The sequence below is a fragment of the Lutjanus erythropterus genome, chromosome 1, assembly GCF_056507025.1.
Source record: "Lutjanus erythropterus isolate fLutEry1 chromosome 1, fLutEry1.hap2, whole genome shotgun sequence".
NCBI classification, from domain to species: domain Eukaryota; kingdom Metazoa; phylum Chordata; class Actinopteri; order Lutjaniformes; family Lutjanidae; genus Lutjanus; species Lutjanus erythropterus.
Window position 1 is genome coordinate 22784219 of NC_139317.1, and position 24364 is coordinate 22808582.

At 36.4% G+C, this 24364-nt stretch overlaps 1 protein-coding gene and 1 long non-coding RNA gene across 4 annotated transcripts in view; one reads left to right on the forward strand and one right to left on the reverse strand.

Annotated features, from left to right (window-relative positions):
- Positions 1-15403, forward strand: part of LOC146332901 (uncharacterized) — a 38199-nt gene extending 22796 nt beyond the window's left edge. Inside the window, exons 2-3 of the long non-coding RNA XR_014769977.1 lie at positions 15048-15178; positions 15265-15403. This is a non-coding gene — a long non-coding RNA (uncharacterized LOC146332901). The remainder of the gene's footprint in view (positions 1-15047; positions 15179-15264) is intronic.
- tead1b (TEA domain family member 1b) overlaps positions 6406-24364 on the reverse strand; it is a 60939-nt gene continuing 42980 nt past the window's right edge. For 2 of the 3 annotated variants that reach the window (XM_084717101.1, XM_084717092.1), the window contains 9 exons: positions 23197-23412; positions 17487-17618; positions 17173-17219; positions 16999-17060; positions 15238-15362; positions 13225-13398; positions 10937-11077; positions 10679-10831; positions 6406-7652 (listed from right to left, as the gene is read on the reverse strand). In XM_084717101.1, the coding sequence (XP_084573227.1) occupies positions 7539-7652; positions 10679-10831; positions 10937-11077; positions 13225-13398; positions 15238-15362; positions 16999-17060; positions 17173-17219; positions 17487-17618; positions 23197-23412 (1164 nt within the window). In that variant the 3' untranslated portion in view covers positions 6406-7538. The remainder of the gene's footprint in view (positions 7653-10678; positions 10832-10936; positions 11078-13224; positions 13399-15237; positions 15363-16998; positions 17061-17172; positions 17220-17486; positions 17619-23196; positions 23413-24364) is intronic. The other variant, XM_084717110.1, reaches the window with a different exon arrangement.

Genomic DNA, 24364 nt, shown 5'->3' on the forward strand with positions numbered 1-24364 from the left:
GGCCTTGGAGAGATGTGAACTAATAAGTTTTGATTGTAAAGAAAGAGAGCAAACTGTTGCTCACTTCTGTCTATCTAATGTCTGATAGATGACAGACGTTACCTGCAGTTTTACTGGGTTGTCAGTGCTGCTGTATGTATCCCTGCAGGAGGGTTTTTGCTCTGTAGCAAATAAATCCAGGGACATTGTCATGAACATTTGTGTCTTTTATCAAAACTCGTGGATAAGAAGTGTGCGAGGCTGTGCACATGCAGTTTTAGTCTTGTTCTTAAAGTTTTGGTGGATTGTTTGTGTGCGAGAGTCAGTGACTAGTTCTTGGTGAAGTCTTTATCTTTGTTTTAAAGCAGTGGCTCCCAAACTTTTTTCTGGCATGGCCCCCCTTTCAGAAGCCAAAACAGGTTTGTGCCCTTCACCCCACAATTTTTTTTTTATCAAGTATTAACAATAACTGGGGATGGAACTAATTAAAATAAAAAATTTAAAAAAGGATTAATATGTCGGGTTAGCAGGATAGAGTCACCAAACTCGTGTTTATTTCCCCTACATACTCATTTGTTTCATTCTTTATGTCTCTCCTGGTCTTCCATGACACGCCTGTCCTCCATGAAAGGAGTGAAATAAGCAGTGAAACTGCAGTGAGCAAAGGCAGTCTCAAAAAAATAGATTCAGTGAGGCTGGGTACATGACATCATAAATGTAAGGAACCAATCCCATTAGTTGGGAGCGTGGTGCTATATACAGGGTGTCCATAAAGTCTCTTTACAATTCAACAAATTTATTACAAAAGCAAATGACTAGACAAATCTGTGGAGATAATTACAAAATGAAAAGTAGATATTGAAGTTTTTTGCCTCATTTAATACACCTCTAGTTGCATTATGCACATCAAGACGGTACTCGATTTCTTGCCATGTTCGCTGTAGCATCACCTCATCAATGGTGGCAATGACATCAGTGATCTTTTGCTTCATGTGTGAAGCATGAATGTGATTAAAAACTGATGATAACCACTGAGTACATAGAACAAATCTAATTAACATATCTCATCAGTTGCTTTTGTAATAAATTTTTTAAATTGTAAAGAGACTTTGTGGACACCCTGTATATATAGCAGTGATGCCCAGCTCACAGCAGAAACTGGACGTAGCAAGTTACTGTGATTAGCTTGTGAAACAGAGGAGAAGCCAGATGCAGCTTAGGGGTAGGGGTCATAGGGTTTGGAGAAGCCTTGAATACCAAATGAAGGCAAGGTGTAGAGTAGGGCTACACAATTAATTGAAATGTTATCAATATCGCAATATGGCTTTCTGCAGTTTTCAAATTGCAGGAGGTGCAATATTTGAGAGGCAAAATGTTTGTCAAAAAACTTCTAAATTAATGAATGACATTAGGCAGAGATGTCCTGTCCTACAAATCAGATTGTACATACTTAATAAAGTCTTCATTTGTTAGATTCCTGCAAAAAAAATAACGCCATAGTTATTTGACATTTTCAATCAAAATAAGAATAATAATGTAAAAATTACCACTACCTCTAAGATTGCAAGTCATATTGCAATTGCAATATCTGTCATAATAATCAGAACTTGATATTTTTTCAAAATCGTTCAGCCAAAGTGTAGAAGTTAAAACATGACTGGAGGAGGACTTTAAATGCTTTGATACAGATATAAATCTTAAATTTGCTGAATTTCTTCCATTCTGTTATTATTTGGAGACCCAAATAAAATACCTGTGGGTCCTGACCCATTCTATTGAAATGACTGCTGTACAGAGCCTCGTCAGATCAGGTCAAACGAGACACTAAACTAGAAAGCACTCAGAGAGCACACCTCTACTAATGTGCACAAACCCATATTATTATAATCAGTAAAATGAAATGTTTTAAAAATCTTCATCTGGATTTGCATCCAAGTACACGAGAACATAAACAATCATTCTGGCATTTGGAAAAATACTTACTGGGAAGTTTAAATTAAGTCAGACTGCATTATGGCCAATTAAATGCATCATGTTATTGTGTGCGCCACCTACTAGTAAAATATTCTCAGAATGTGTAGGATCAGTCAGTCATGTACACAATGTGTGCACAGAAAGGTGGTTTTGAAGTTTGAACTACAGAATCCAGGACCCATGATTTTACTTGAAACCCTCACAGTCCAGAAGTTGTTAATGAAAGTGTAAAAGGCTTTGTAAATGACCACATGGTGGCAGTATGCACTCCAAAAACTTTTTTTTCTTGAACTCTGAAAACACTTTTTATTGATCTCTCTTGAGTAGTTTTTCAGATGTTCTGCAGAAAGACATTCAGTTTTGAGCCCTTACACAAGATGAATTAGTATCAGCAGTATGCTGTGAGAATACTTGTAGCCCAGATGTAATAATCACCTCCACAATCACAATTTTCAGAATAGAAGTTTGCTTTGTGAACCTCAGACGCTATGAATTGACATCAACAAAATCTAATTTACTAACATTGCTAGTTTATTTTCCGACAGGCAGGAAAACAGGCTAATATTTCAATTTTTAGTTGACAAACACAATATCCTCTGATACATGTTGTTCAAATGGGCAGAATAAGTGTTGTTTGTGCTTTTTTTTAACTTATTATCTTAGCTATTTGTAATTGCAATAAAATATAGTGATTAAAGTGCCTAAGATGTGCTTTCAAATGTTGTTTGTGACTGTACACTGATTTCCCAATTTATGATTCAGTTTACTGGTGCCTTAACTAACAGGTTCAGTTAAAAAGGATGGAACTCGTAATGCATTTGCTTTTAATTAAACAATGTCTCCCTCTGGTGATGCTCCATGTTACTGCAGTGCTGTACATTAAATATGTTCCCTTACATGTGGGACAGTTAAATATAAAGCCAGTGAGAGGCTCCATCTGCTGTTGATCTGAGGTTCTTGCAGTTAAAGAGTTAAATGGATGCTTCCTCAGTCTATGCCAAACAGAACCATGTTTGTAATAGTGTTGGCTACACGAATACTCACAACTTCGGCACAATAATTATGTTAAATGTTTAATTAAAGTGACAAAAAGGAGGCAATATTTTCTGATTTATTTAACTTCAATATTGCATACATACAAAGTATCTAGAAAGCTACAAAATATCTACTATTATCAAGAAGGCATCATAATGTTACGGAGCAAAGACAAGACCATATGCAGAACACAGAAACATTGCAGAGCTTCTTTTCTCTCCTTTGCTCCAACACTTTTACTGTCATGGATACGAAAAGATATCACACATCTGTACCAAGAAAAGCTAAGATATAATTTTGTACAAAGCACCTTTTTACAAAAACAAGTCTGCACACAAAACCCAAAATGTGTGTGTATGATAACTATATGTGAGCTATGTGAAAAATCACTTTAAAGCCACCATCTGAAAATGGTCATAAAACAAAAAAAGGTACCAGTACCTACTCTTCGACAGAATTACAAATAACAAGCGCTAAACTGCTGATATGTTTGTAGCATGATTCCTCAACTTAGCTGATTTATTTATTTTTTTCATTTTTAACGTGTCCATTTTCTCTTCAAATGGTCCACCAGACATTCGTGCCATCAAAGGCATCAGTCCTGCTGTTTTTAGCGTTGAAACGACATGTCAAAATGTACCAGCAGTGCAGCAGCAACATCATTACCATCTTACTGGGCTTGCAATATACAGACAATGTCATCACAAAACCAAGTACAACTGTATACAAGTACAATAAGAAAACAGGAACATCTCACTAAGTAATCAATAAATGTGAACAGATACACAGGGTAAACATAAGAAAAAGCCTATTAAAAGTCCACAGTGTCCACAGGACTGTGGCAAAATACTGAATGATTGAGCTTTATCTGCATCCACCAGAGACATTGTCTGCAATTATTTAGAGCTTCTTCGGTTAAAATACTTTAGATGATTATAATTCTTTTGTAAGAAACAGTAAATGTTTGAGTAGCTATGGTCCTTAACAGCGAAAAGTATTAACCTCGACGGCCTCGTCCACGTTAGCAGTTGTGAAAAATGATCTCAAACAGGTTTTGGAAACAGATTTAACCACATTAAAAACTGTTAGAATTACTCTTAAATAAACTTTCACTTTCTGTTCTGAAAGATAATAAACGATAAAAAGCTTGTGTCGCGCCCTGCCTCGTCGACATCACAGCTGTGTCTGCATCATCAGCGGTAACATTGTGAAAGTGTGATGTTTTCTGTGGTTTTCACATCATGCGAGCGTGCGGTCGCGGGAAATAGGAAACCATAATGTTTCAAAAAAACAAAACAAAACATTTTTTTCTTAAAAAAAAACAAAAAAAAAACAAAAAAAAACACTTGAACCTGCAAGTGTGCACGGAGCAGACAGCTGCAGTGTTTCTATGAGTTGACATCCTGCATGCAGTCAGCGGCTGTACGTTATCAGCAGGTCTTTTCAGTCTTTGACCTCAAGCAAAGAAATAGATTTTCTTTCAAATACATCATTTGTGAAATCAATTTACAATGTAAATAAAAATGAATATATCATTTATTTATCTTAACCAGTAACCAGCTTTCCCCTGCTGCCATTACAATCCTTTAAAAAGGCAATGTGGTGATTGGTTTCACTTATGTCTCATTTTTGGTCTAGCAACATTTAATTTTTTAATTTCTGTTTGATCTTTTCGAAGCTGGAAATTTTAAACTAAAGGCACTTCCTTGCTACCATGCAGGACATGACAAAAGATTGACTGTATCTCTGTATTTTTGGTCTTCTACAACAGGAAAGGCAGTCAGTCTGTGTTTATAGTACACTCTCTGAAAAAGGCTGATGTTTCAGGAACATACTACAGTGTTAAAGAGAAAAATATAACCTGTATTATAACTGTTACTGTTATTATAACTTAATTTTAACGAGAAAAACAAAAACTGTATTTCTAGGAGTGTACCAATTATAAGAAACATGATTTCTCAGATGTACCAAGTAATATAACGGTGAGTTATTTTTGCCTTTTTCATCCACAAAACTGATTTTTAGACTTAAAAACAAAGCAAAGGGTGATGTTAGAGTATATTCTAAGGCACTGTACATCTACACTTTGGCAGATAGGATTGTGAATTTCTTCCACAAAGCAAACACATAAAGAGTCTTCCTGCGTGGAGATCACAGTTTTAGTGGCATCTTTTGGAGTTCACACAGCTGGAACATGTTTAAGGCTGGGGATCGGCGTAGGCCACAGAAACATGTGAACATAATGTGGAGGCAGCAACACTCTGGCTTGGAGTTATTACACCGCGATCCCAGAGGGGAACGATATTCTGAGAGTCTGTTCAGGGTTAGGATGGAGAAGCCACAGCATACCGAGCACGGCCTGCTGTCTACGAGTGATTAAATGTTAGGATTATTTAAAATGTTATTCTAAAACCACAGACCTAACAGGGGAATAAAAAGTAAGCATCTCTAAGGCAAGTTCAGGGATAGAAACAAAGTGCTTTTGGACAAGATGAGAGTCTGAGTCAGTTTAAGACTGCTTCAAATTTCACCAAATTATTCTCCTCAAATAGACTCTCCTAGGAAAGACTCATGGCAACACTTCATAATAACCATCATTATTAAATGGTGAACTGATAGTTAATTTAACTTTTAACAATCATTCAAATGTTTATATAGATTTTATAAAATCACACACAACAGTGTAGACACAACAGTTGCAGCTTTTTATAATAATATAATTTTTAAATTTATAGATGCACTACACAGTATTTATCAACCATTTACTAACTATTATAAATATCATTTGTAGCTTTACAGTAACCATCCGGTCATTTTAGCACTGCTATGAGGTTAGCAATGATAAATCTGCTATGTCTGGGAAGACTTTGAAAATGAAGGCAACAAAACAAGTAAGGAAGGTTTAGGAAAAGATTATGCTTTGTGTTAGAATGAGTATGTTACTTAAGCTCACTGTACATTATCCTTTATTTATTACACAGCTACTTACTTTGAAAAGCAATAATTTGATACAAAATATTATTTTAATAATAATAATTTAAAATTATATTATTGATTAAAAAATATTTTATGGCTCCTCCAGTGTCTATGATGTGAACCGTGTCCATAGCAACAGTCTGTTATAAAGAAATAACAGACCTTAGAATGCTGTAATTGACCAATCAGAATGAAGTAATGTAATATGTAATACACCTATATATCGTGTCAAAGTTATTAATCATCAGTTGCAGCTTTATACTAGCAATCCAAACAATGTCTGTAAACTTTTACAAACTAATTATTAACTACAGCTGCAACTAACAAATATTTTCATGAATAATTTGCTTGTTATTTTCACGATTATTCAATTAGTCTATATCATTTCACAAAATTGTGAAAAAGGCTCCTCACAATTTCCCAAAGTGAAATTTCAAATTGTTTGTCCAACCAACAGTATGAAACTCAAAGACTCTTCATTTACTTTCATAAATGACAAAGAAAAGCAGCAAATCCTCACATTTAAGAAGCAAGAACCGGCAAATGTTTGACATTTTAGCTTTAAAAATGACTAAAATGATCAATCATTTATCAAAATAGTTGACAACTAATTTTCTTTTGATTGATTAATAATAGAGCTGCAATGAGTAGTCAATTAACCATTAACAAAGTGTCACAAATATTTGGTCCATCTCTCTATGTAATGATTTCTTAAAGGTTTACAAATATTTGTTATTCAACAATACTTAATACTGTTTAACAGTGAAATTACTTTTAGCTCAAGTTTAATTATCTAGGAATTCATCATTTATTAATGATGGTTATTATAAAGTGTTACCAGACTGTTTGCAGCTCAGAAATGCTTAGCAGGTGGTAAGACTTCCTACATTTATGGAACAGATGCAAAATATTTGTAGTATTTTTCACAGTGCTTTCATTCTGTTAGTGTATAAGACTTGGAGTGCTTCAACAGGGATAAATATACGCCTGAATGCTGAGTTGTTTTTGTAGAAATAGCAGTAATTTAGCCTCCAACTACTGTCTTTGTAGTGTTGTTAGTTTTGTTTCTTTGGAACATCTATTGGCTGTGGGTGCATGTCTGTATATTGACAGTATGTATGCTCACAAAATGATAAACTACAGACATATAAAACACACTCAAACATATTACACAGACCACATCAGGCCACTGATAAAAAAGGCCAGCATCCTTTTTTTTCTTAGTCTACATAACAAAGCAAAAAGAAACAACACACACATTTCCATTTACCAAATTAATCCAGTAAATTCTTTAAGAACGGCCACATTTATACCCAACAGAGACCAACTCAACATATTTTAAAAGGAGAATTCCCATATTTAAACATAAAACAACTGTACCGCACTTCACAGCTGCAGTCAAATAACAAACACTTTATATTAAAACAAATTTCTAACAACTGACTTCACCCGATACCATGACCAAAAAGCATTGTAGGTGTGACTTTCAGGTAGAGGCACTGCCACTTGTTTTGAGGTTGGTAAGTCTATGAAGAGGGGGATTGAGTTGAGGGAGGAGGGGAGCACAGAGCCTCTCATTCCTTTACCAGTCTGTAGATATGATGCTGGGCGCCGTGCTCACTGTTTGAAACTTCAAACACACACGCCATACACAGCAGCGTCTCCTGGGTGTCCCTATTTGTCACCACCTGCAAGAGAAGAAATGGTCACTTTCTAGTATTATTATACTCAGAGTAATCTTTTGACATGAATGAAAAGGTGTTGCCATATTTCCATATTTTACTTGTATGTAAGGCCACTAAAATTCAGCAAATTTGGAATATCCAGATGTGCAACATCAGCTATCTTTGGCTGTGTTCATAGTGGTCTTACTGTTTTTGTAGGTCACACCAAATATATTTATAATTTTATTATTTTTTTAATTATTATTCTCTATTTTTAATTGTTTAATTAGTGTGAATTCTACCTTTTAAAAAAAGAAACCACAGCTATACAGTGCTTAATAAATTTATTAGACCACCACCCAATGTAAGGTTTATGCCACAGCTGCCCTAAATTAACAGCATTGGTAATTACCAAAATCATTTTTTATGTTTCTGTAATGGTTAATACACCAGTATGTAGAAGCTCTTTAACCGAAATTATATTTTTAATTCTAAAATATAATTATTATTGTTATCCACGAATTTTCAAATATGCTGTTTTACAAAAAAACAGAAAAAAAGAGTAAAGCACATTATTATTTCTTGATTACGATGTCAAATTATAGTTGTTTACTTGCATTCCTGAACAGAAAAATTTTGTTTTAGTGGTTGAATATTATGCTTGGTTCATTTCTGACTTGAGGCCTGCAAACATCCAGAAACACCTCAGATTTGCCAGGGAGCACAAACACTGGACACTGGTGTTTATGTCCGTAGAAAAGCTGTGTAACATTTTTATGCCAGATGCACTGCACCCACAGTGAAACACGGTGGAGATTCCATTATGGTATGGGGTTTCATTTGTGGAAACGGCGTAGGCAAATAAGTGAAAATCGACAGTATCATGAACAAGAACGTCTACCACGACATCTTAGTGCATCATGGAATCTGGACTGAATCTGATTGGTCGTGGGTTCGTATACCAACAAGACAACGACCCCAAGCAAACTTCAAAGCTGTGCAGAGACTATTTGACCAAGAAAAAGGGATCTGGAGTTCTAGAACTGATGGACTGGCAAAGTCAAAATATGGATTTGAATCCTATTGAACAAATGTGGGATTTAGTAAATTCAAAGATTGACTGCACAAAAGTTTAATCTAAAGTCAGTCTATGAGAACAGCTAGGAACTATTTGGAACTCAATAACAAAAGAGACTGTCAAAAAGTACATAAAAACAATACCAGCAAGAATGCAAGCTGTTATCAAAGCCAAAGGAGGCCATACAAAATATTATGTTTTTTGGTTATGTGTGAAAAAGGACTATTTAGTTGTTTCAGTTTATTCGCCAAATAAATAACTAACATTTTTAGTTTTAAACAAGTTTTTGAAAGATTTCTAAAATATTTGTTTGCTCATTTTTATGACAGGTGGTCTAATAAATTTGTTAAGCACTGTAGATTTTTATTTAAAGCATCGTTTCATGATAACAATCAAGAGTTTAAAAAAAAATAAATCTAGCTTACTGTGTAGTCAACAGTCTACAGATTTCAATTTGTAGCCTAAGCACTTGCTACTGAGTGAAAGTTAAGTTTAAGAAAAAGTAAACTAATTGATTTAGTTGCTGCTCAGGACATTACTGCTAAGCACATATTAAACCTGAAATCAAGCAGTGATATTCTTATAAAAGTGAAGAACATATGCATGTTATCATTTCTGTATTACCGCTTTATGAGCAAATAGCACACAACATACACACTGGGGATGCACAATAAATATTGGGGACAGTAAATTACCAGCTGGGATTTTATATTGTTATTTATTATTCTGGTAATGAAATTAAAGCCAGTAACTATCGGCTACAATATCTAATTCGACAGATTATGTCAAAGCATTTAATTTAAAGTTTCTGGCAAAATACTTTATAAAACCAAAGTATGTTTTTGAGGTTGTTTTGATTTGACATTTGAAGAGTCAGAACTGTTCTATGTTTTTTTGTCATAGTGATTATCAGTTAGATTTAGTTCAGTCAGAGCTGTGCAACATTAAATCTGTTTGCTCACTACTACATCTTAGCTTTTCTTACCCTTGGTTGTGCACAAACTACAGGTTAACTTTTAAAAATTTGAATATGTGAAATTATCAGTCAGCTTTTCACCATGAGAATCAGGTAATTAAGTTATCATGCACAATACACAATATGTTTTTTTTTTCTTTGTTTTTTTTTAATTAATAGTTGGCTGAAAAAAAAACATAATGTGCATCCCTAATACAGAACTTGAAATTAAAAAGAGAAGATATGAAAATTGAAAACAGAACATCAATTAAGTGAACATATGAGGCCGTAGGTATAGATCTTTTACTTTGACACACTGCTGTCATTATGCTGATCAGTGCTTTCTTGATGGCAGCCTTTGACATCAAATCAATAATTACTATATTAACTCTTTTCAGGGCATCATTGTCAGGATAAAAGTACAGATATTGAGATGCAGTTTATTAAGAACAAAACATGACTGTTATTTTCAGTTCCTCCTACAGATTTCAGAGCTTTTTGAGACATTCTTAATTATCCTCTAACATGAAGCAGACATTCATTGATCTCTTAAATTGTGATGCTTTTGGGAAACACGTCCTAATCTTTAAAATATTAGTAGGATGGATTTTATGATCATCTTTGCCTGAAGATGCATTTGGGCCCTGGTTACTGTTTTGTGTGCACACCCCCCACATGAGTCTTCTTATTTATTTTTTTTTGCTTTCTATCTAGCGGTGAGTGACCCTTTAAGACCCCATGTGATGGCTAATAACAGGGGTTCCTGCCCCCTCTTATCCTCCCCTTTCCCCTGCAGATAATGAGGCTCCTCACACTGTGTTTCATCCCCTGTGGAATGAGAGCAATGTAGGACCAGTGAGAGGAAGTCATCTCAAGGCCCAGTCAGCCCCCCACACTTTTAGGTTTTTTATAAAGCCAGCTGGAGCCACCAAACACACCCTGACAGCAAAAAGGAGATGAAGAATGAGAGTCCTGGAGAGGGATCTCGCCCACTCAGGCCAGTGAGGTGATGATTACCAATAAGATAGTGAAGTTCTCCAGCACACTGTTCATCATGTATTTCTCTGGCAGATGTTTTAGCTTATGGATGAAGTTGATCATGTATTCACACATGGGAGACCGGCTTATCCGATAGACAAAGCGTCCATTCTCAAACCTTGCATATTCAGTCTGTGGGAAAAGGAGAAAATAATTAAAAATTAAAGTAGTTTGAGAAACAAAATCCACACCAGTAGTTTCTTCCATTTCACAGGATGGTGAGACTTGAATTCTTACCTCAACTTTCTCCACCACCTGCTTGCCGAAGGAGCAGACTTTTGTTGAACATGTGATGGTCATGTTCTCTGAGCTCTCATACTGACTAGTGACTCCGTAGAAAGATCCACTATCATCTTGAATGTTGCAGTTCAAGTCAGCCTGGGAACCAGATTTAAAAAAGGTCTTGAGTGAAGATTAACATTTGTATTTAGGGTGCACTTTGCCAAAATAAACTCTGCACAAAGCCATGGTAACACAAGTAAAGGCAGCATATTAAAATGGTGACATAAAATACCTGTGCCAAAGATTTTTTAGCATTTCACTCGAGTAAAGTAAGCTTTGCCTGCACACCTGTACACAGACAGGTGTGCAGGAGAATGAATAAACCCCATGTCACAATTCATTAGTCAGCTCAAAAAGAGAAAAACAACATGATATAGAAGTTTCAAAAAATCAGATAAAACAAACATATTTATATAGATGCCTTAGTCATTTTAGTGGAATTATGACCAAAACACATAAACGGGATATTTTGTAGTTGGACAGAGAAACTTGTCAGTGCTCTCTGGTGGACAAACTACGTCATGCAGACACTGTTTTCAAATCTGTTACCTAGTTTGGAACTGTTGTACTGCAATACTGTGTTATCAACTGACATATACATATATATCCCTGATTTTTGAATCTGCTGTTGATTCTCCCACAATGCAATACACAAAGGCATTGGAGCTAGAGGAGCTGCTCACAGCTTAAACACTTGGTTAAACCTGTAATAACTGTTTTTGTTTGTTTGTTTGTTTTTTGTCCAGTTGGGGGCAGTGGAAACAAGTTGTGAGCATAACATTGTCATACAAACTTACAAAGTGATGATATATCAAACTTGTTAGGGAATATTTGTGTATTTGTACATGCAGCTGTCACTGAGCACCGTTATCATTTATTTGGTGTCATTTTCCTCATCTATGCTTTCTTAAATAGTTGTAAATACTATTTTTTTGTATTTGATATTTGTGTTGAGCAAACTGAGAGAATAACCTTTTATATATTATCTTTGGTAATTGTGTCAACAGTACATTTCAAACAAAATTCAACAAAACATAAGTGGATCTGATTGATAGTTAGCCAACCCAGACTGTCATGCATGTCTGTAAACACTCTGAAGCACAACATGTTGCTTTACTGTGAGCTACTTGAATTTTTTTTTTTATTCTCTTTGTTGCACTAGACCAAATCATAAAATGATAGTCAGCTGTGACAGAACTAAAGCATTCAGAGCATGTATGATGACATCTGTTGGCATAACATTTAATACTCTCCTAACAATTGACACACCCCTACCCATCTAGCTCACAATGCAATTAATTAGTTTAGATCATCATTTATAATCCAAGGTTATATGTAGACATTTTGTCTCTTGTACTTATTCAACCAATATAATGTTTATATTTGATTTCAATACTGGTTGGACTTTGATTGATACCTAGATCCTATTATCATTATAAGTCAGAATTATATTTTAAAGGCTTAAATGTGGCAGCTAAAAAATGTTGAACATTAAGAATTCTTTTGTCTGATCAAGAGCTGTCGAGATTAACCATGTACATCGCATATCAAATTAGAAGATCTCAGCCACATCTGAATACGCATGTTAATGTGTCCATATTGGAAAAAAATTCTAAAGAGGATTAAATGAAGTTACGTTAAAAGACTGATTTACAAGGTTGAACGGGTCTGCTCCTGGAGGGCAGCCTTTCTATGCCACCAACATCCTGTTCATTATGGATACAAAAAGAGGAGACGTCCTCCTACAACATTCTCCTCCTTCATTAAGCAAAGCAGTTATACATTCATTATTGTGCAGATTCTGTCTTTCATTTGAAATTTAGATTGGCCGGTCACTTCAAAAGGAATTTGAGGGGACTTGGTCCAAGTGCATACGATCCTACTTTGTTGGCTGCCGCTAGTTAGCATTTTGCATCAGGGAGGAAATACATGCAATGTTTAAACAGCCATTAGGAGTGCAACCAGGTCACTCCATTGTTTGGAGATATTACATTGAATTAGTGAGTGCTTTGATCAAAAGCTCTCCTGCTATGCAAGTCCAAATACAGCAGAGTGCATTCTGCAAACATTAAGAGAGCAATCTTCTCTGTGTAGACTGATTACACCTAATCACTACAGACGAACCTGAACAGACTGTTAGTGAAGAGGATTCACGACGTGCACCAGGTCACAATGATATTTAAGACTGATGCATGTGAAACATAATCAAACTGTAACGTCACGGCTTGACAAATTATACTCACCCAGAATTTTATAAGGAAGAAGGAATTCTGGGGACCTTTTCCGTACAGTTCCTTCAGTCCTCCTTTCTTTTCTGGGAATTTGTCATAAATCTGACGAATGTCCACAGACTCCAGCAGGGCGTCACTGTAGGAATGATTTGTCTGTCCGATATGTACAAATAGGTGCTTGTTGTACTGAAAGGAGGAAATACACGGCATTAGAACATAATTTAAAATGTGAGACTGTTTGAGATTGTATCATTTTGATTTTAGAAAAGAAGTAAAACACAAATCAGTCTGAATTTTAACAATAAAAGTAACAAACATGATCTATGACAGAGTTCCTACACCTTTTCCAAAGTCTAATGCAAGCACTTTTCAAGAATTTTCACTATGCATTTTCAAGCTTTTCCAGCACCTTCCATCTGTGGTAAATTACTTAATCATTTTGAGAATCTGAATATAATTAATTCAGTTATTCATCACAATAAATCAACTGTTACTGTGCTGTAAACAAACAAAATTGTGTTTCATAACTCCATTATATTACAGGGGAGTGACATATTAAAGGAAAACACAACAAAGTTTCATGTTTCAGAATGTGTCACCTGTCTGCAAGTAGATGTGGCAGTCTAACTAAGCCAATATATGACTTATTTTATTCCTTTATCTAATATAATAACAATTTTGAGCAGTCTCAAGCACTTCATCCAAAATCAAACTCTATATTCAAGTGTTTTCAAGGATTTCCAGCACCTTTATGAACCCTCATAAGGTATTACACATCAATAACAATAAAATCATTCACAGTTACTGACATATAATATACCAATTATGGCAAATAACCACTACAATGAGCACAAAGTGACTAGAATTAGATTGTAACAATACACTCTGATAATGAGAATAATAATCCAATGCCAGACTGCTTTTTATTTGGGTGTCTGCATGGTTTTTGTCATGTTTTTTATCTTATGATGCACAAATTAAGTGATATCATTCTGCTCCTCTAAAGTCCAAAACAAACTGACTCATTTGTATTAAACCAAGCAGGGAAAACAGACTGCCTCACTTGAATACTACAAGCTTAGGTTGTGACTTGTGAAACTGTGAATTATTTTACTGTATGGTTTTGCTTGATTTATTGCTTGAGATAGATCCATCTAGGTAAGAATCTGAGGTTTCATTTTCTCAAAAGCTAATGGTAGATGAGCATAATTCAGTCTTTGCTCACATGAAAGGCAATATTTCTGCATCAAAGGCTACAATCAACCTGCAATATGGAATAAAGGGTAAGTGCTCTGCTATCAAAATAACATTTAGGTCTGCTCTAGTCCTTAAACTTTTCTACTGAATATTGGGATTTTACAAAGTGAATACAAATTGTGGTCCTTAAAACCTCAAACAGACGATGCATAGTGAAAAAATCAGAATGACAAGCAGCAAATCAGAGAATAACATTTGATTCTCAGAGGTTCATTGCTCTTGTTGCGACTGTATGAAACCCTGTCATGTGGCTGCGCTTCAGTTTAAAAGCTCACAGAGCAGCCTCTCCAGCATGTAGCCTTTAGGGCAAAGGCTACAATTTCAAGCATTAAGCTGACCGTTAGATTAATGGCCATTGTCATGCCCTATTGATACCAAAAGAAAGTGCACAAGAAAATATGGACAAACATTAAAAAACTGCTAGAGCAAACAAGAAATGTGAGACCACAGACTTGAAGCTGCTGATTAGTCAACTCACACTCGGCGAGTCTCGCTGAGCTGAAGTCTGCAGCATAAATATAGTTTTGGCGTGCCTTTTAAGGAACTGATTAATATACAGTCGTTCATTATTTTTGCAGGTTTTCATGCTGTGTGTCCCTACAGGGCCAGGCTTCTCCCCTCTCAGTTTGTTCTGGCCTCCTCTCAGCTGACTCTCTGCCTGGGAAAATGTCCCAGTGTATTCATAGAGGAAAGGAGCGGGTGATAAGAGGTGGGAATGAACACCGCGAGATAGTGATATTTCATGCTTTAGTATAACGCTCCACTCACTGAGTCTGGGTCTCTCTGCTGCTCTAGGAAGGCGGAGAACTCTACCAGTCGGAGTTTGGATGTGCCGATGGAGCGGCCCTGCCATGCTGGTGCCGTGGGAGCTGGAGCGGCAGTGGGCTCGTAACCTGTAGTAACATCACAATAACTTTAAAACATCCATCCTGTATGTGGGTTGTGTTAAAACACAGCACGGATATGTTTATTTTAAGACACTATAACAAATAATACCCCTATGTCATATTTGAGAAATTGTTTGAGAGGTTTCAGGGACATCTGTTGGGATTTAGGTTCCATAAACCAGTTAGGTTTATGGAACAACTGTAATGATGAAATGAAAACATATTCAATATGCATAAATTTAACATCATGTTGGCAAATAATACTGAACACATATGGGATGGATGATCGGAAAGGGGGACAAGCACAGGTTAGTTGGTTGATTCTGACTTGTTTGCTTTATTCTGTTTATTTGCAGTTGCTGTGTTGTAAATGTATACGTTTGATTTTGAGTTGTGTATGGTGAAAACTGGGGCAAAGAGGAATGAATGTTCATGTCTTATTTCAAGAATAAAACATAATAAACAACTGAAACTGGGAAAAATACGAACAAAAAAAAAAAATATAGCAACAGTTTTTTCAACATTTTTATCCCAATTCATAACATTTGTTTTCTAGTGTAACAACAAAGAACAGCCTCATGATTGATTTTATATAAAATAACGTAATATGATGTAAAGTAAGTCCAACGTCTCCATGAGTTACATATCAACAGATGTGTGTTTTGATTTCAGGTTTTAAAACAGAATGTTTCTATTTTACTATTTTTACTTTGACACAGCAGCACCCATCAAATTTACAATCAATCCTTAATAACAAAAAACCTTACAAGGATACAAATAAATTGGTTGTCTGAGCACACCTTGATGTCTATTTCTGGTATCTATTATTCAAATCTTTACTCGCTGCCTCCAAATAACCTGTAAATTGTGGAATCTACTCAATGTGCATAACCTTTAAACTATTTTAAAGCTGCTGTTTCTGCTTTTCTTTATGTTTTATATTTTGATTTTCATATTTTTCTGATGCACAGAGAGAAGCAATTAACAATTTCATTGTACCTGTCATCACAGGATTTCCTGCAGTTTCATTAATTGATTGGGGTAAATTTTGAAATTTGGCCAATATCAGGTGCTTAAAAGTGCTAAAAATAAACCATAGCTGCCAACAGCCAAACATTTCAAAAAAACAAAACTTAACTGATTTAAAAACTCCCGTTGTTAAAATTGATTTAATTTTCATCTCAAACCAGATCCTCAAATGCCCACATTATCTCTCCTCCTCCCTCCTGGAGCTCCACTGTAGATAACGTGCTCTGGGGGAAATGTAGGTGAGTTCAAAGTATCAAAAGCTGCTTTTATTGTTGTTGCTATCTCCCAAGCATTTTCACCTCTCTGTATCAACCCATTTGTTTTACAGCAAGACAATCTGCCAATTCTCTCAGTAAGATTAAAGGAACAGATTTCACAACTGTGGAGGCTTTCAAACGCTTTACACCAAGCAGGGAAATACACATGTGGAGATGGAGTGAGACTGAATACAGTAAACTGTGTTGTGCATGTTGCCTGTCAAAGACTTTAGGTGGGGATGTGATAAACAAAGTTGAATTTAAAATGCCTCCAATTGAGTAAACAATTGCAGAAAGTGCGGTGTACATTGTGGGCAATTTTTCCTTTAATGCTTTTTACTTGTGTAAATTCTTACTTGAAATTGCTGTTGTGACTGCTGGCTGGATGGGATAGGCTTGCTGGGTGAAAGGCTTAATACTGGAACAGAAAATTATAAAAAGTCATAAGAAAAAAAACACTTCCATAACACAGTACATTCAACTTATTGCTTAAGTTTAAGTTGTCTTTTTCTGATCAAGTATATACTCACTCTTGTGAGGATCCTGGCTGACCAGTCGATATCATCCCCTGCCATAACTAGATATATAAATAGACAACAAAGAACATCCAATTGTGAGCAGCTGTTAGCAACAAGATCAAAATGTCTCTTAGCTGTATGTTCAGTGGATGTAGTTATCTTGACTAGCACTCCTTTTGATCATGTGCTTATCTGATAGGGGCAGTTGTGCAAAGCTGTGGTGTGTAATGTGATTTGGCCCGGGCGTAGGCGCGGTTGGCCCCGTGGCTGCACTGGGTGAAGCTGGACGGGATGGATCAATAGTAGGGTGCCGACGAGGGTCTTACCCCTGCTCCAGGGAAGGCTGGGCGCGGGATGCCTGGCAGTCCAAGCTTGTTGTGAATAGCCGTGGCAGAGACGATCTGAGCCGAGGACATGGAGGCCATGCTCTGGAGGGCTTTGTCCTTCACTGCTTGGTCCTTTAACAGCAGTCACAAAAGGCTTAGCACTCACACAGAAGAGGGGGGGGGGGGGGGGCATGTTGCAGAGGTAGCAACAACCAGACTCCAAACAACACACTGAAAGCACCACTGACCTCTCACAACAGTAAACAGCAAGCAGGTTAAAAGAAGATGCATCTACGTTGCTATTTAAGTGTAGGCTTTTTTTAAAAGGAATGCGTCAAACAATGCCAAATGAATTCCAATATACAATGGTTGGCAGAGGTATGCACTTAAAGAAACTTTGCTTGTTGACTAATCCACCTCTAAAATACAGATAAAAAAAAACTCATTCAGCAGCACTTCTGTCAAGGCTGCATTTGTCTGTATGTCAAAACACATCTAAACATTGTGAAGAATTTCTCAAGTTAAACTGAAGGACACAAATCCCATTGGTTAAGAGTCTTTTGAAGCTTCAGTTAGTTCATTTTCTTTAATCTTTGGATGTTTAGAAATTATAGGCCATAGCTACATTAATTACATTAAATGGCAATGCTTAATTAGTGGAACAGTAATTCACAAAGAAACGCAGAAGCCTGAAGAAGAAGTGCCCTACACATTGAATGTTGTTTTGGACGTAACTGTTTGTTAATGCACATTAACAAAGATATTTAAAGGGGTAGTTCAGATTATTTATGGTGGGGTTGTATGAGGTATGTATTAACAGTCAATGTACCTACAGTAGATCCCTTTAGGCACACCCCAAGTTTGAAGCAGAGAGGAGTACCAGCATGGAAGCCAAGCAATGAGTTGCTGTGCACAGGGTCAGCAAAAGATTTTTTTGCCACTTAAAAAAGGTCCACCTAAAAGAAATCACTCATTATAGTGTATGTTATATTTAGAATATTTTCACAGCTTTACTTTGCCATCAGAGAGCATTTTCTGAGGAAAAACTGCTGTTACCTAAGCCAAATACCACAAAAACCAACCAAACTCAATGGATGAAATCAGTCATTGTACCTTGTAAAACATGTGAGGTGCTGAACTTCTGCTGCCTGAATCTGTTTTTTGTGTCTTTTTGTTGAATCTGCACTATCCTTTTAAAACAACGTCACACAAAAACAAACAAATTTAAGAGATTGAGGCAGCATTAGACCAGCAACTCCCATCTTCTCAGAGGGAAAATTACTGATTCGCCTATGGAGTTAAGTTGGTTTGCAAATGAACTAATGATAGCATACACTTAAAAAAGGTCAACCTACAAAAAATCTCACTTTAAGTAGCTAAAATACCTTTTGTAGCCAACTCCTTCCACAGCAGTTCATTGCTTCTCCTAACTGGGGGCGTGCCAACCTGCATCTACTGACTATGGATTAAATAGTCTGAACTATTCCTTTAAAGTCATACTGAGCCTGCTAAATTCAGTGTAAATGCTATAGCAGAGTGCATACTTGGGCAGCCCATACACACTAGCAAACCCATGCAGACTCACTGGTGGCAGAAGCTAAAAAGGTAAGCATGCTGGCAACAGATGCTGGTGGAGCAAAGTCAAGCTACAGTTTGATAATAGTATGATGACACAAAGTGACACCAATAAACTAGGAAAACACTGGGAAGCAGCTATTGTGTCACTATGGCGGGAGAACAAACTTAAAACTAGCAGCTGAAGGACGAGGCAGCCCCTAATGAAAGCAGAAACAGCATCACAAACAGAAAATAAATACTTACCATACTTGTAACCTAAATGCAAACAAACATGGTTTTATTGTACATTTGTGATTAATTTATTGTGAGTAATTCAACATTTTAAAACTGTTTATGGGGCTAGTTTGGATTATTTTAAGTGGGGTTCTCTGAGGTAGTTATCCATAGTCAGTGTATTACCTACAGTAGATGGCAGTCAGCACGACCCCAGTTTGGAAAAGCAGAGAGGAGTCCTGTTGTAGGACGCTAAGCAGTGAACTGCTTTGGACAGGGTCAGCAGCAAAAAAAGGTGTTTTGGTCAACTGAAAAAAAAGGCCCATGTTTAAAAAAAAAACAAAAAAAACCCCATCAGTACCAGTTTAAGTGTATGATATATTTAGAATATTTCCACGGTTTTACCCTGCTGTCGGACAGCCTTTTCCACCGGGAAAGTGCCATTTTATAAGCCAAATATTGTTCTCTCCAAACCAACGAAACATCATGGGCAAAAACAGTAATTTTACCTTTCAGACCATGGAAGCTGCTGGTCTACCTCTGCCACAATCTGTTAGTTTGGTTGTGTTATTATGTGACTTCAGTGAATCCAAATTAACCTTCAAAGACACCAAAGTCTAGACAAGACTAACAGATCGAGGCAGTGGTAGACCAGCAACCCCCATGTTTTGTGAGGTAAAATTACTGATTTCTTCTATGGAGTTTGGTTGTTTGAGTTTTATTTGGCTTATATAACCTGTTTCCCATTACAAAAGGCTGACTGATGGCAAGGTAAAGCAGTAAAAATATTCTAAATATTGCGTACACTTAACCTGATATATGTATATTTTTTTAAATGGGCCTTTTTCAGATGTCTTAAATCTATTTTGCTGCTGACGCTGTTCTCTGCAGTACATTGCTTAGCTTCCTACTGCTTCTCCAAAGTGGGGGTGTGCCCATGTCCATCTACTATGGTTAATACACCATCGATACAACCCCTCTTCAAATAATCCAGACTATCACTTTTAAGTCTAAGCTATGCATGAAAAGTGTTACAGCTCCATTCATTGGTGAAAAAAGTCATTTTACTTTAATTGGAGAATATCAAGCCTTCTTCACACAACACATACATGTAACTAACACTCAATAACAAATTTGTATTTACAAATTATACTTGCTCTAAGGGGGGGGATGTCTTGCTCTCTATAATTTTCACAATCTGATCAGTAGTCATCACTCAAGACAAAACAACAGAGCAGTGACATAATGACTGTTATTTTACTAAAATGCCATAGACAAGAACAGAAACAGCAGGTTTTCATTGATGCCCCCTTAAATGAAGGGCACACTTGTATTTCTCTTTGCCCCTGAACTCTAATTTGCTTTAAATGAGAAAAGACAGGGATTCATACAAAAGCTGTCTGTTTTTCTTCAGACAGCCGCCTGTGCCCTTGAAAGACCAGGCATTCATGTGGCTAGCTGCCTATCTGACTCTTTCTGTTTCTCAACATAGACACACACACACTCAGACACACAGATTAATGAGGGGTCATTAATTCGTGTTGAATACTGGGAGTGGAGCAAAGTGTGAAAGTCCAAATGTATAGTCGGCTCCCCAAGAAAAGAAAATGGCACATGGGCGGAGTGTTCTTTGATATACAAGCATTACTTTATAAAATACCTTAAATTACAGGTCAATATCATACAAGATTACTTCTTTCACAATGCTTTTCACCCATTTTAATCTGACATTCTGAAAAGCTTTCTTCAGTGATTTTAACAGATTTCACTATTGCTGAAATAACTGACAAGAACGCTCTGAAATGATGACATCTGAACTGGGAGGAAGGAAAGCGGCTGACAGCCATGGCATTGTCAGAGTCTGGAGTTATCAACAGATTGAAGGTAGAACAAGAAAGCAGAGAGGGCATTTCAGAAAACAGCCAGCCGCCATCACACAGATTTCCTCGGACCTTCAGCTCTCAGCCACTCACCAACAGCCAGTGCCAGCATGCTTCCCGACATTTCACACGCCGATTTTGCTTTTACTAAATGACTGGAAATATGTATAGAGTGAAAATTAGAGCCTGACCAGTAAATACACCAGCCTGCGTCATTGGCTGGTGTTAACTTATCATGATCGGTATTGGTGTATATGGTAACCAATAAGAAACTGCGTCATCACTTTGCTGTTTTTTTTCTACAAGAGCACAAAGCCAGTGGCATCACAATGTTGGTCAGTCCGTCAATTCATCAACTACCATTGGATACGTCGATATGAAATTTGGTTTGAACATTCATGTTCCCCTGAGGATGAGTTATAATTACTTTGATGATTCCCTCACTTTTCATCTAGTGCCATGATCGGGTCAAAATTTCACTTTGTCCAATACTTTGTTTTCTGACCAAATATCTGCTAAAGTAATGACATTCCCATCAGCTTCATCAAGTCAAATATTAGCATGTTAACAAGCTAATCTAAGATGTTTAATGTGTTAAACATTTTACCTCCTTAATATCAGTATGTTAGCATTGTTACTGTGAGCATATTAGCATGTTGTTATCACTTACACCACTACATACTGTAAGCTCAGCTCAATTCGTCAATAAAATAATTTAAGAGAATATTATTTGCATGTTATTGGCCAAAATGAAGCTAAGCAGAAGTTAAATTAGGAAGAGAGACTATCTTCAAGCTACTTCCATTCTCTTTCTCTCTATCACTCTCCAACCTTTCCCTTCCAACTGACCTCCAGTCTCATCTCATTTAGTGCCCATGGGTCTTTCCACCATGCTCATTAGAAGTTTTTATCCCAATAACATTAGCAATCAAAATCATTAGCATTGCTGTCAGTATAATCTGTAGAGGAGTATCAGCACGGAAGCTAAGCAATGTATTGCTGTGGACACGCTCAGCAGCAAGCATGCTTTAGACACTTGAAAAGCCCCATCTAAAAAGATCTATGTTACTATTATTTAGAATATTCACCACTTTAACTTGACATCACACAGCCTTTTCTAATGGGAAACCACCATTATATAAGTCAAATATTAGATTTTACATTGGAAAAGGCTTTCTAAGGGCAAAGTAAAGCCATGAAAATATTCTAAATATATTGTACACTTAAACTGATAATGATTGTGATGGGCCTTTTTTTAAGTATATAAAATATGTTTTCTGATCCTGTCCACAGCAGTATATTGCTTAACATTGGTGCTGGTGCCCCTTTCTATTTTTCCAAACTGGGGTGTGTAGACTGCCATCTACTGTAGCTAATACACTGACAATCCACAGGTACTTCATACAACCCCAACTTCAAATAATCCAAACTATCCCTTTAAGATGACGTCATGATGGGGTATAACTGCCAAAGACTCTTTATTATGGGCACATGCAAATAAAATAATTAGATAATTTGTAATTCTCTTGTTTCAATTAAGTCTGAAATGTAGTTGTCAGATTTTTTATCTCTCTATAATGGAATTTGCCTAAAAATCCAGTATCTGTCAGGCTCTAGTGTAATAAACAAAGTACCAGTAAAATTATTTCTTTGGTGTCCTTATATTAATCCATTTTATTTTTTTATTACTGGAAATAAAAAAACAACAAACAAAAACAATATGTTTTCACTGTTTTCATACTAAGTAATGTAAATGATGAGCAGCCACTCTCTAAGCAGAGGCACGTAATGGAAAGTGAATAAATGTTGATGAAAGTAGACAGGACAGTAACAGCATGTCTGAGAACGGGTGAGGGATGAACTGAGAAGGGCGGGGTGGGGGTGGGGGGCGGGGGGGTCGGAGAATCAGAACAGACATCAGTCAGCAAAGGATTTGGGTTAGGGGGAATCAGAGCACCAGGCATTCACTCTGTCACCACGGGAAACAGGAAGTTAAGACGCACAGCAACCAACAAGCCCAAAAGCAGAAAAGCGCATACCTTTAGCTTGGAATGAAACTCACGAGATTTCCTTCTGGCAAGAACCTGAATGTGACTAGACACCTGCGGAGTAGGGGAGGGGAGGAAAACAAAGGAAGAGCCTGTAACCATGGCAATGAAAAGCCCCCTGCAACTGGGCAGAGCCAGACGTACCTTAATGGCAGCTTGGATTTCTCGAACTTTCTTTCTTGCTAAGACCTGTATGTGACTAGACACCTCCATTAAAAAAAGAGAAAACGGAAAATAAAAAACAAGAAAAACAAAAAAAAGTACAAAGTAGATTATACATTTCTTTGTTTAAAAAACACTTGAAGGAGATAAAGTGCATAACAGAAGCATCTCCAAACCACACACCAAGCTAACAGCCAATAAAGTGTTATGCTGGATGTTGTCGTCACTTAAGTGAACTGATTAAGGAGGATGCAGGCCCCTTTAGCACACATTAAGAGCACCCAGATGTGATCTGCTGTGTGCTGAATGAGAATTGGCTAGTCTAGTATTCTTACGGGAGCTGGGCGAGGCATTTCACCGGCCAAGTTTACCCCTGACGTTCACACAGTTCAAAATTATTTAATATTCTCACATGAAACATGAAGCTGTGCAAGCAGCAGTCTGAATGAAGAGTAACATGTATTAATGATAAGTCTAAGGGGTGGATTTATGTTTTTTAGAAATGTGTTGATTTAACAGAAAGGGCATGATCAAGTGAGATCAAGATATTTATATTGTTTAAAAAAATTGTTAAAAAGTATTTTCTTGCTATTCAGTTTGATACATAAACTAGAGCTGAAACAATAATCGATGCAGTGCTCAACAGAAAATTAATTTACAATTATTTCAACAATCATTTCTAAAGCAAAACAAAAACAAAATATTGTCTGGTTATAGTTTCTCCAGTATGATTTTTTTTTTTTTCTGGATTTATTTGTAAATTCAACAAGACATTTAAAGACTTCACCTCCTGCTCTGGGAAATCATACTGAGCAATTTTCAATATTTCAATCAAAAAAATGATCATCATATCAACAGATAATAAAAGTTAAGGCTGCAACAAACGATTATTTTCATTTTTGATTAAACTGGTGATTGCTTTCAATTAACTGTTCAATTGTTTAGGCTAAAAATGTCAGAAAATGCCAAAAAAAAATGCTAACCGTAATTTTCTAAA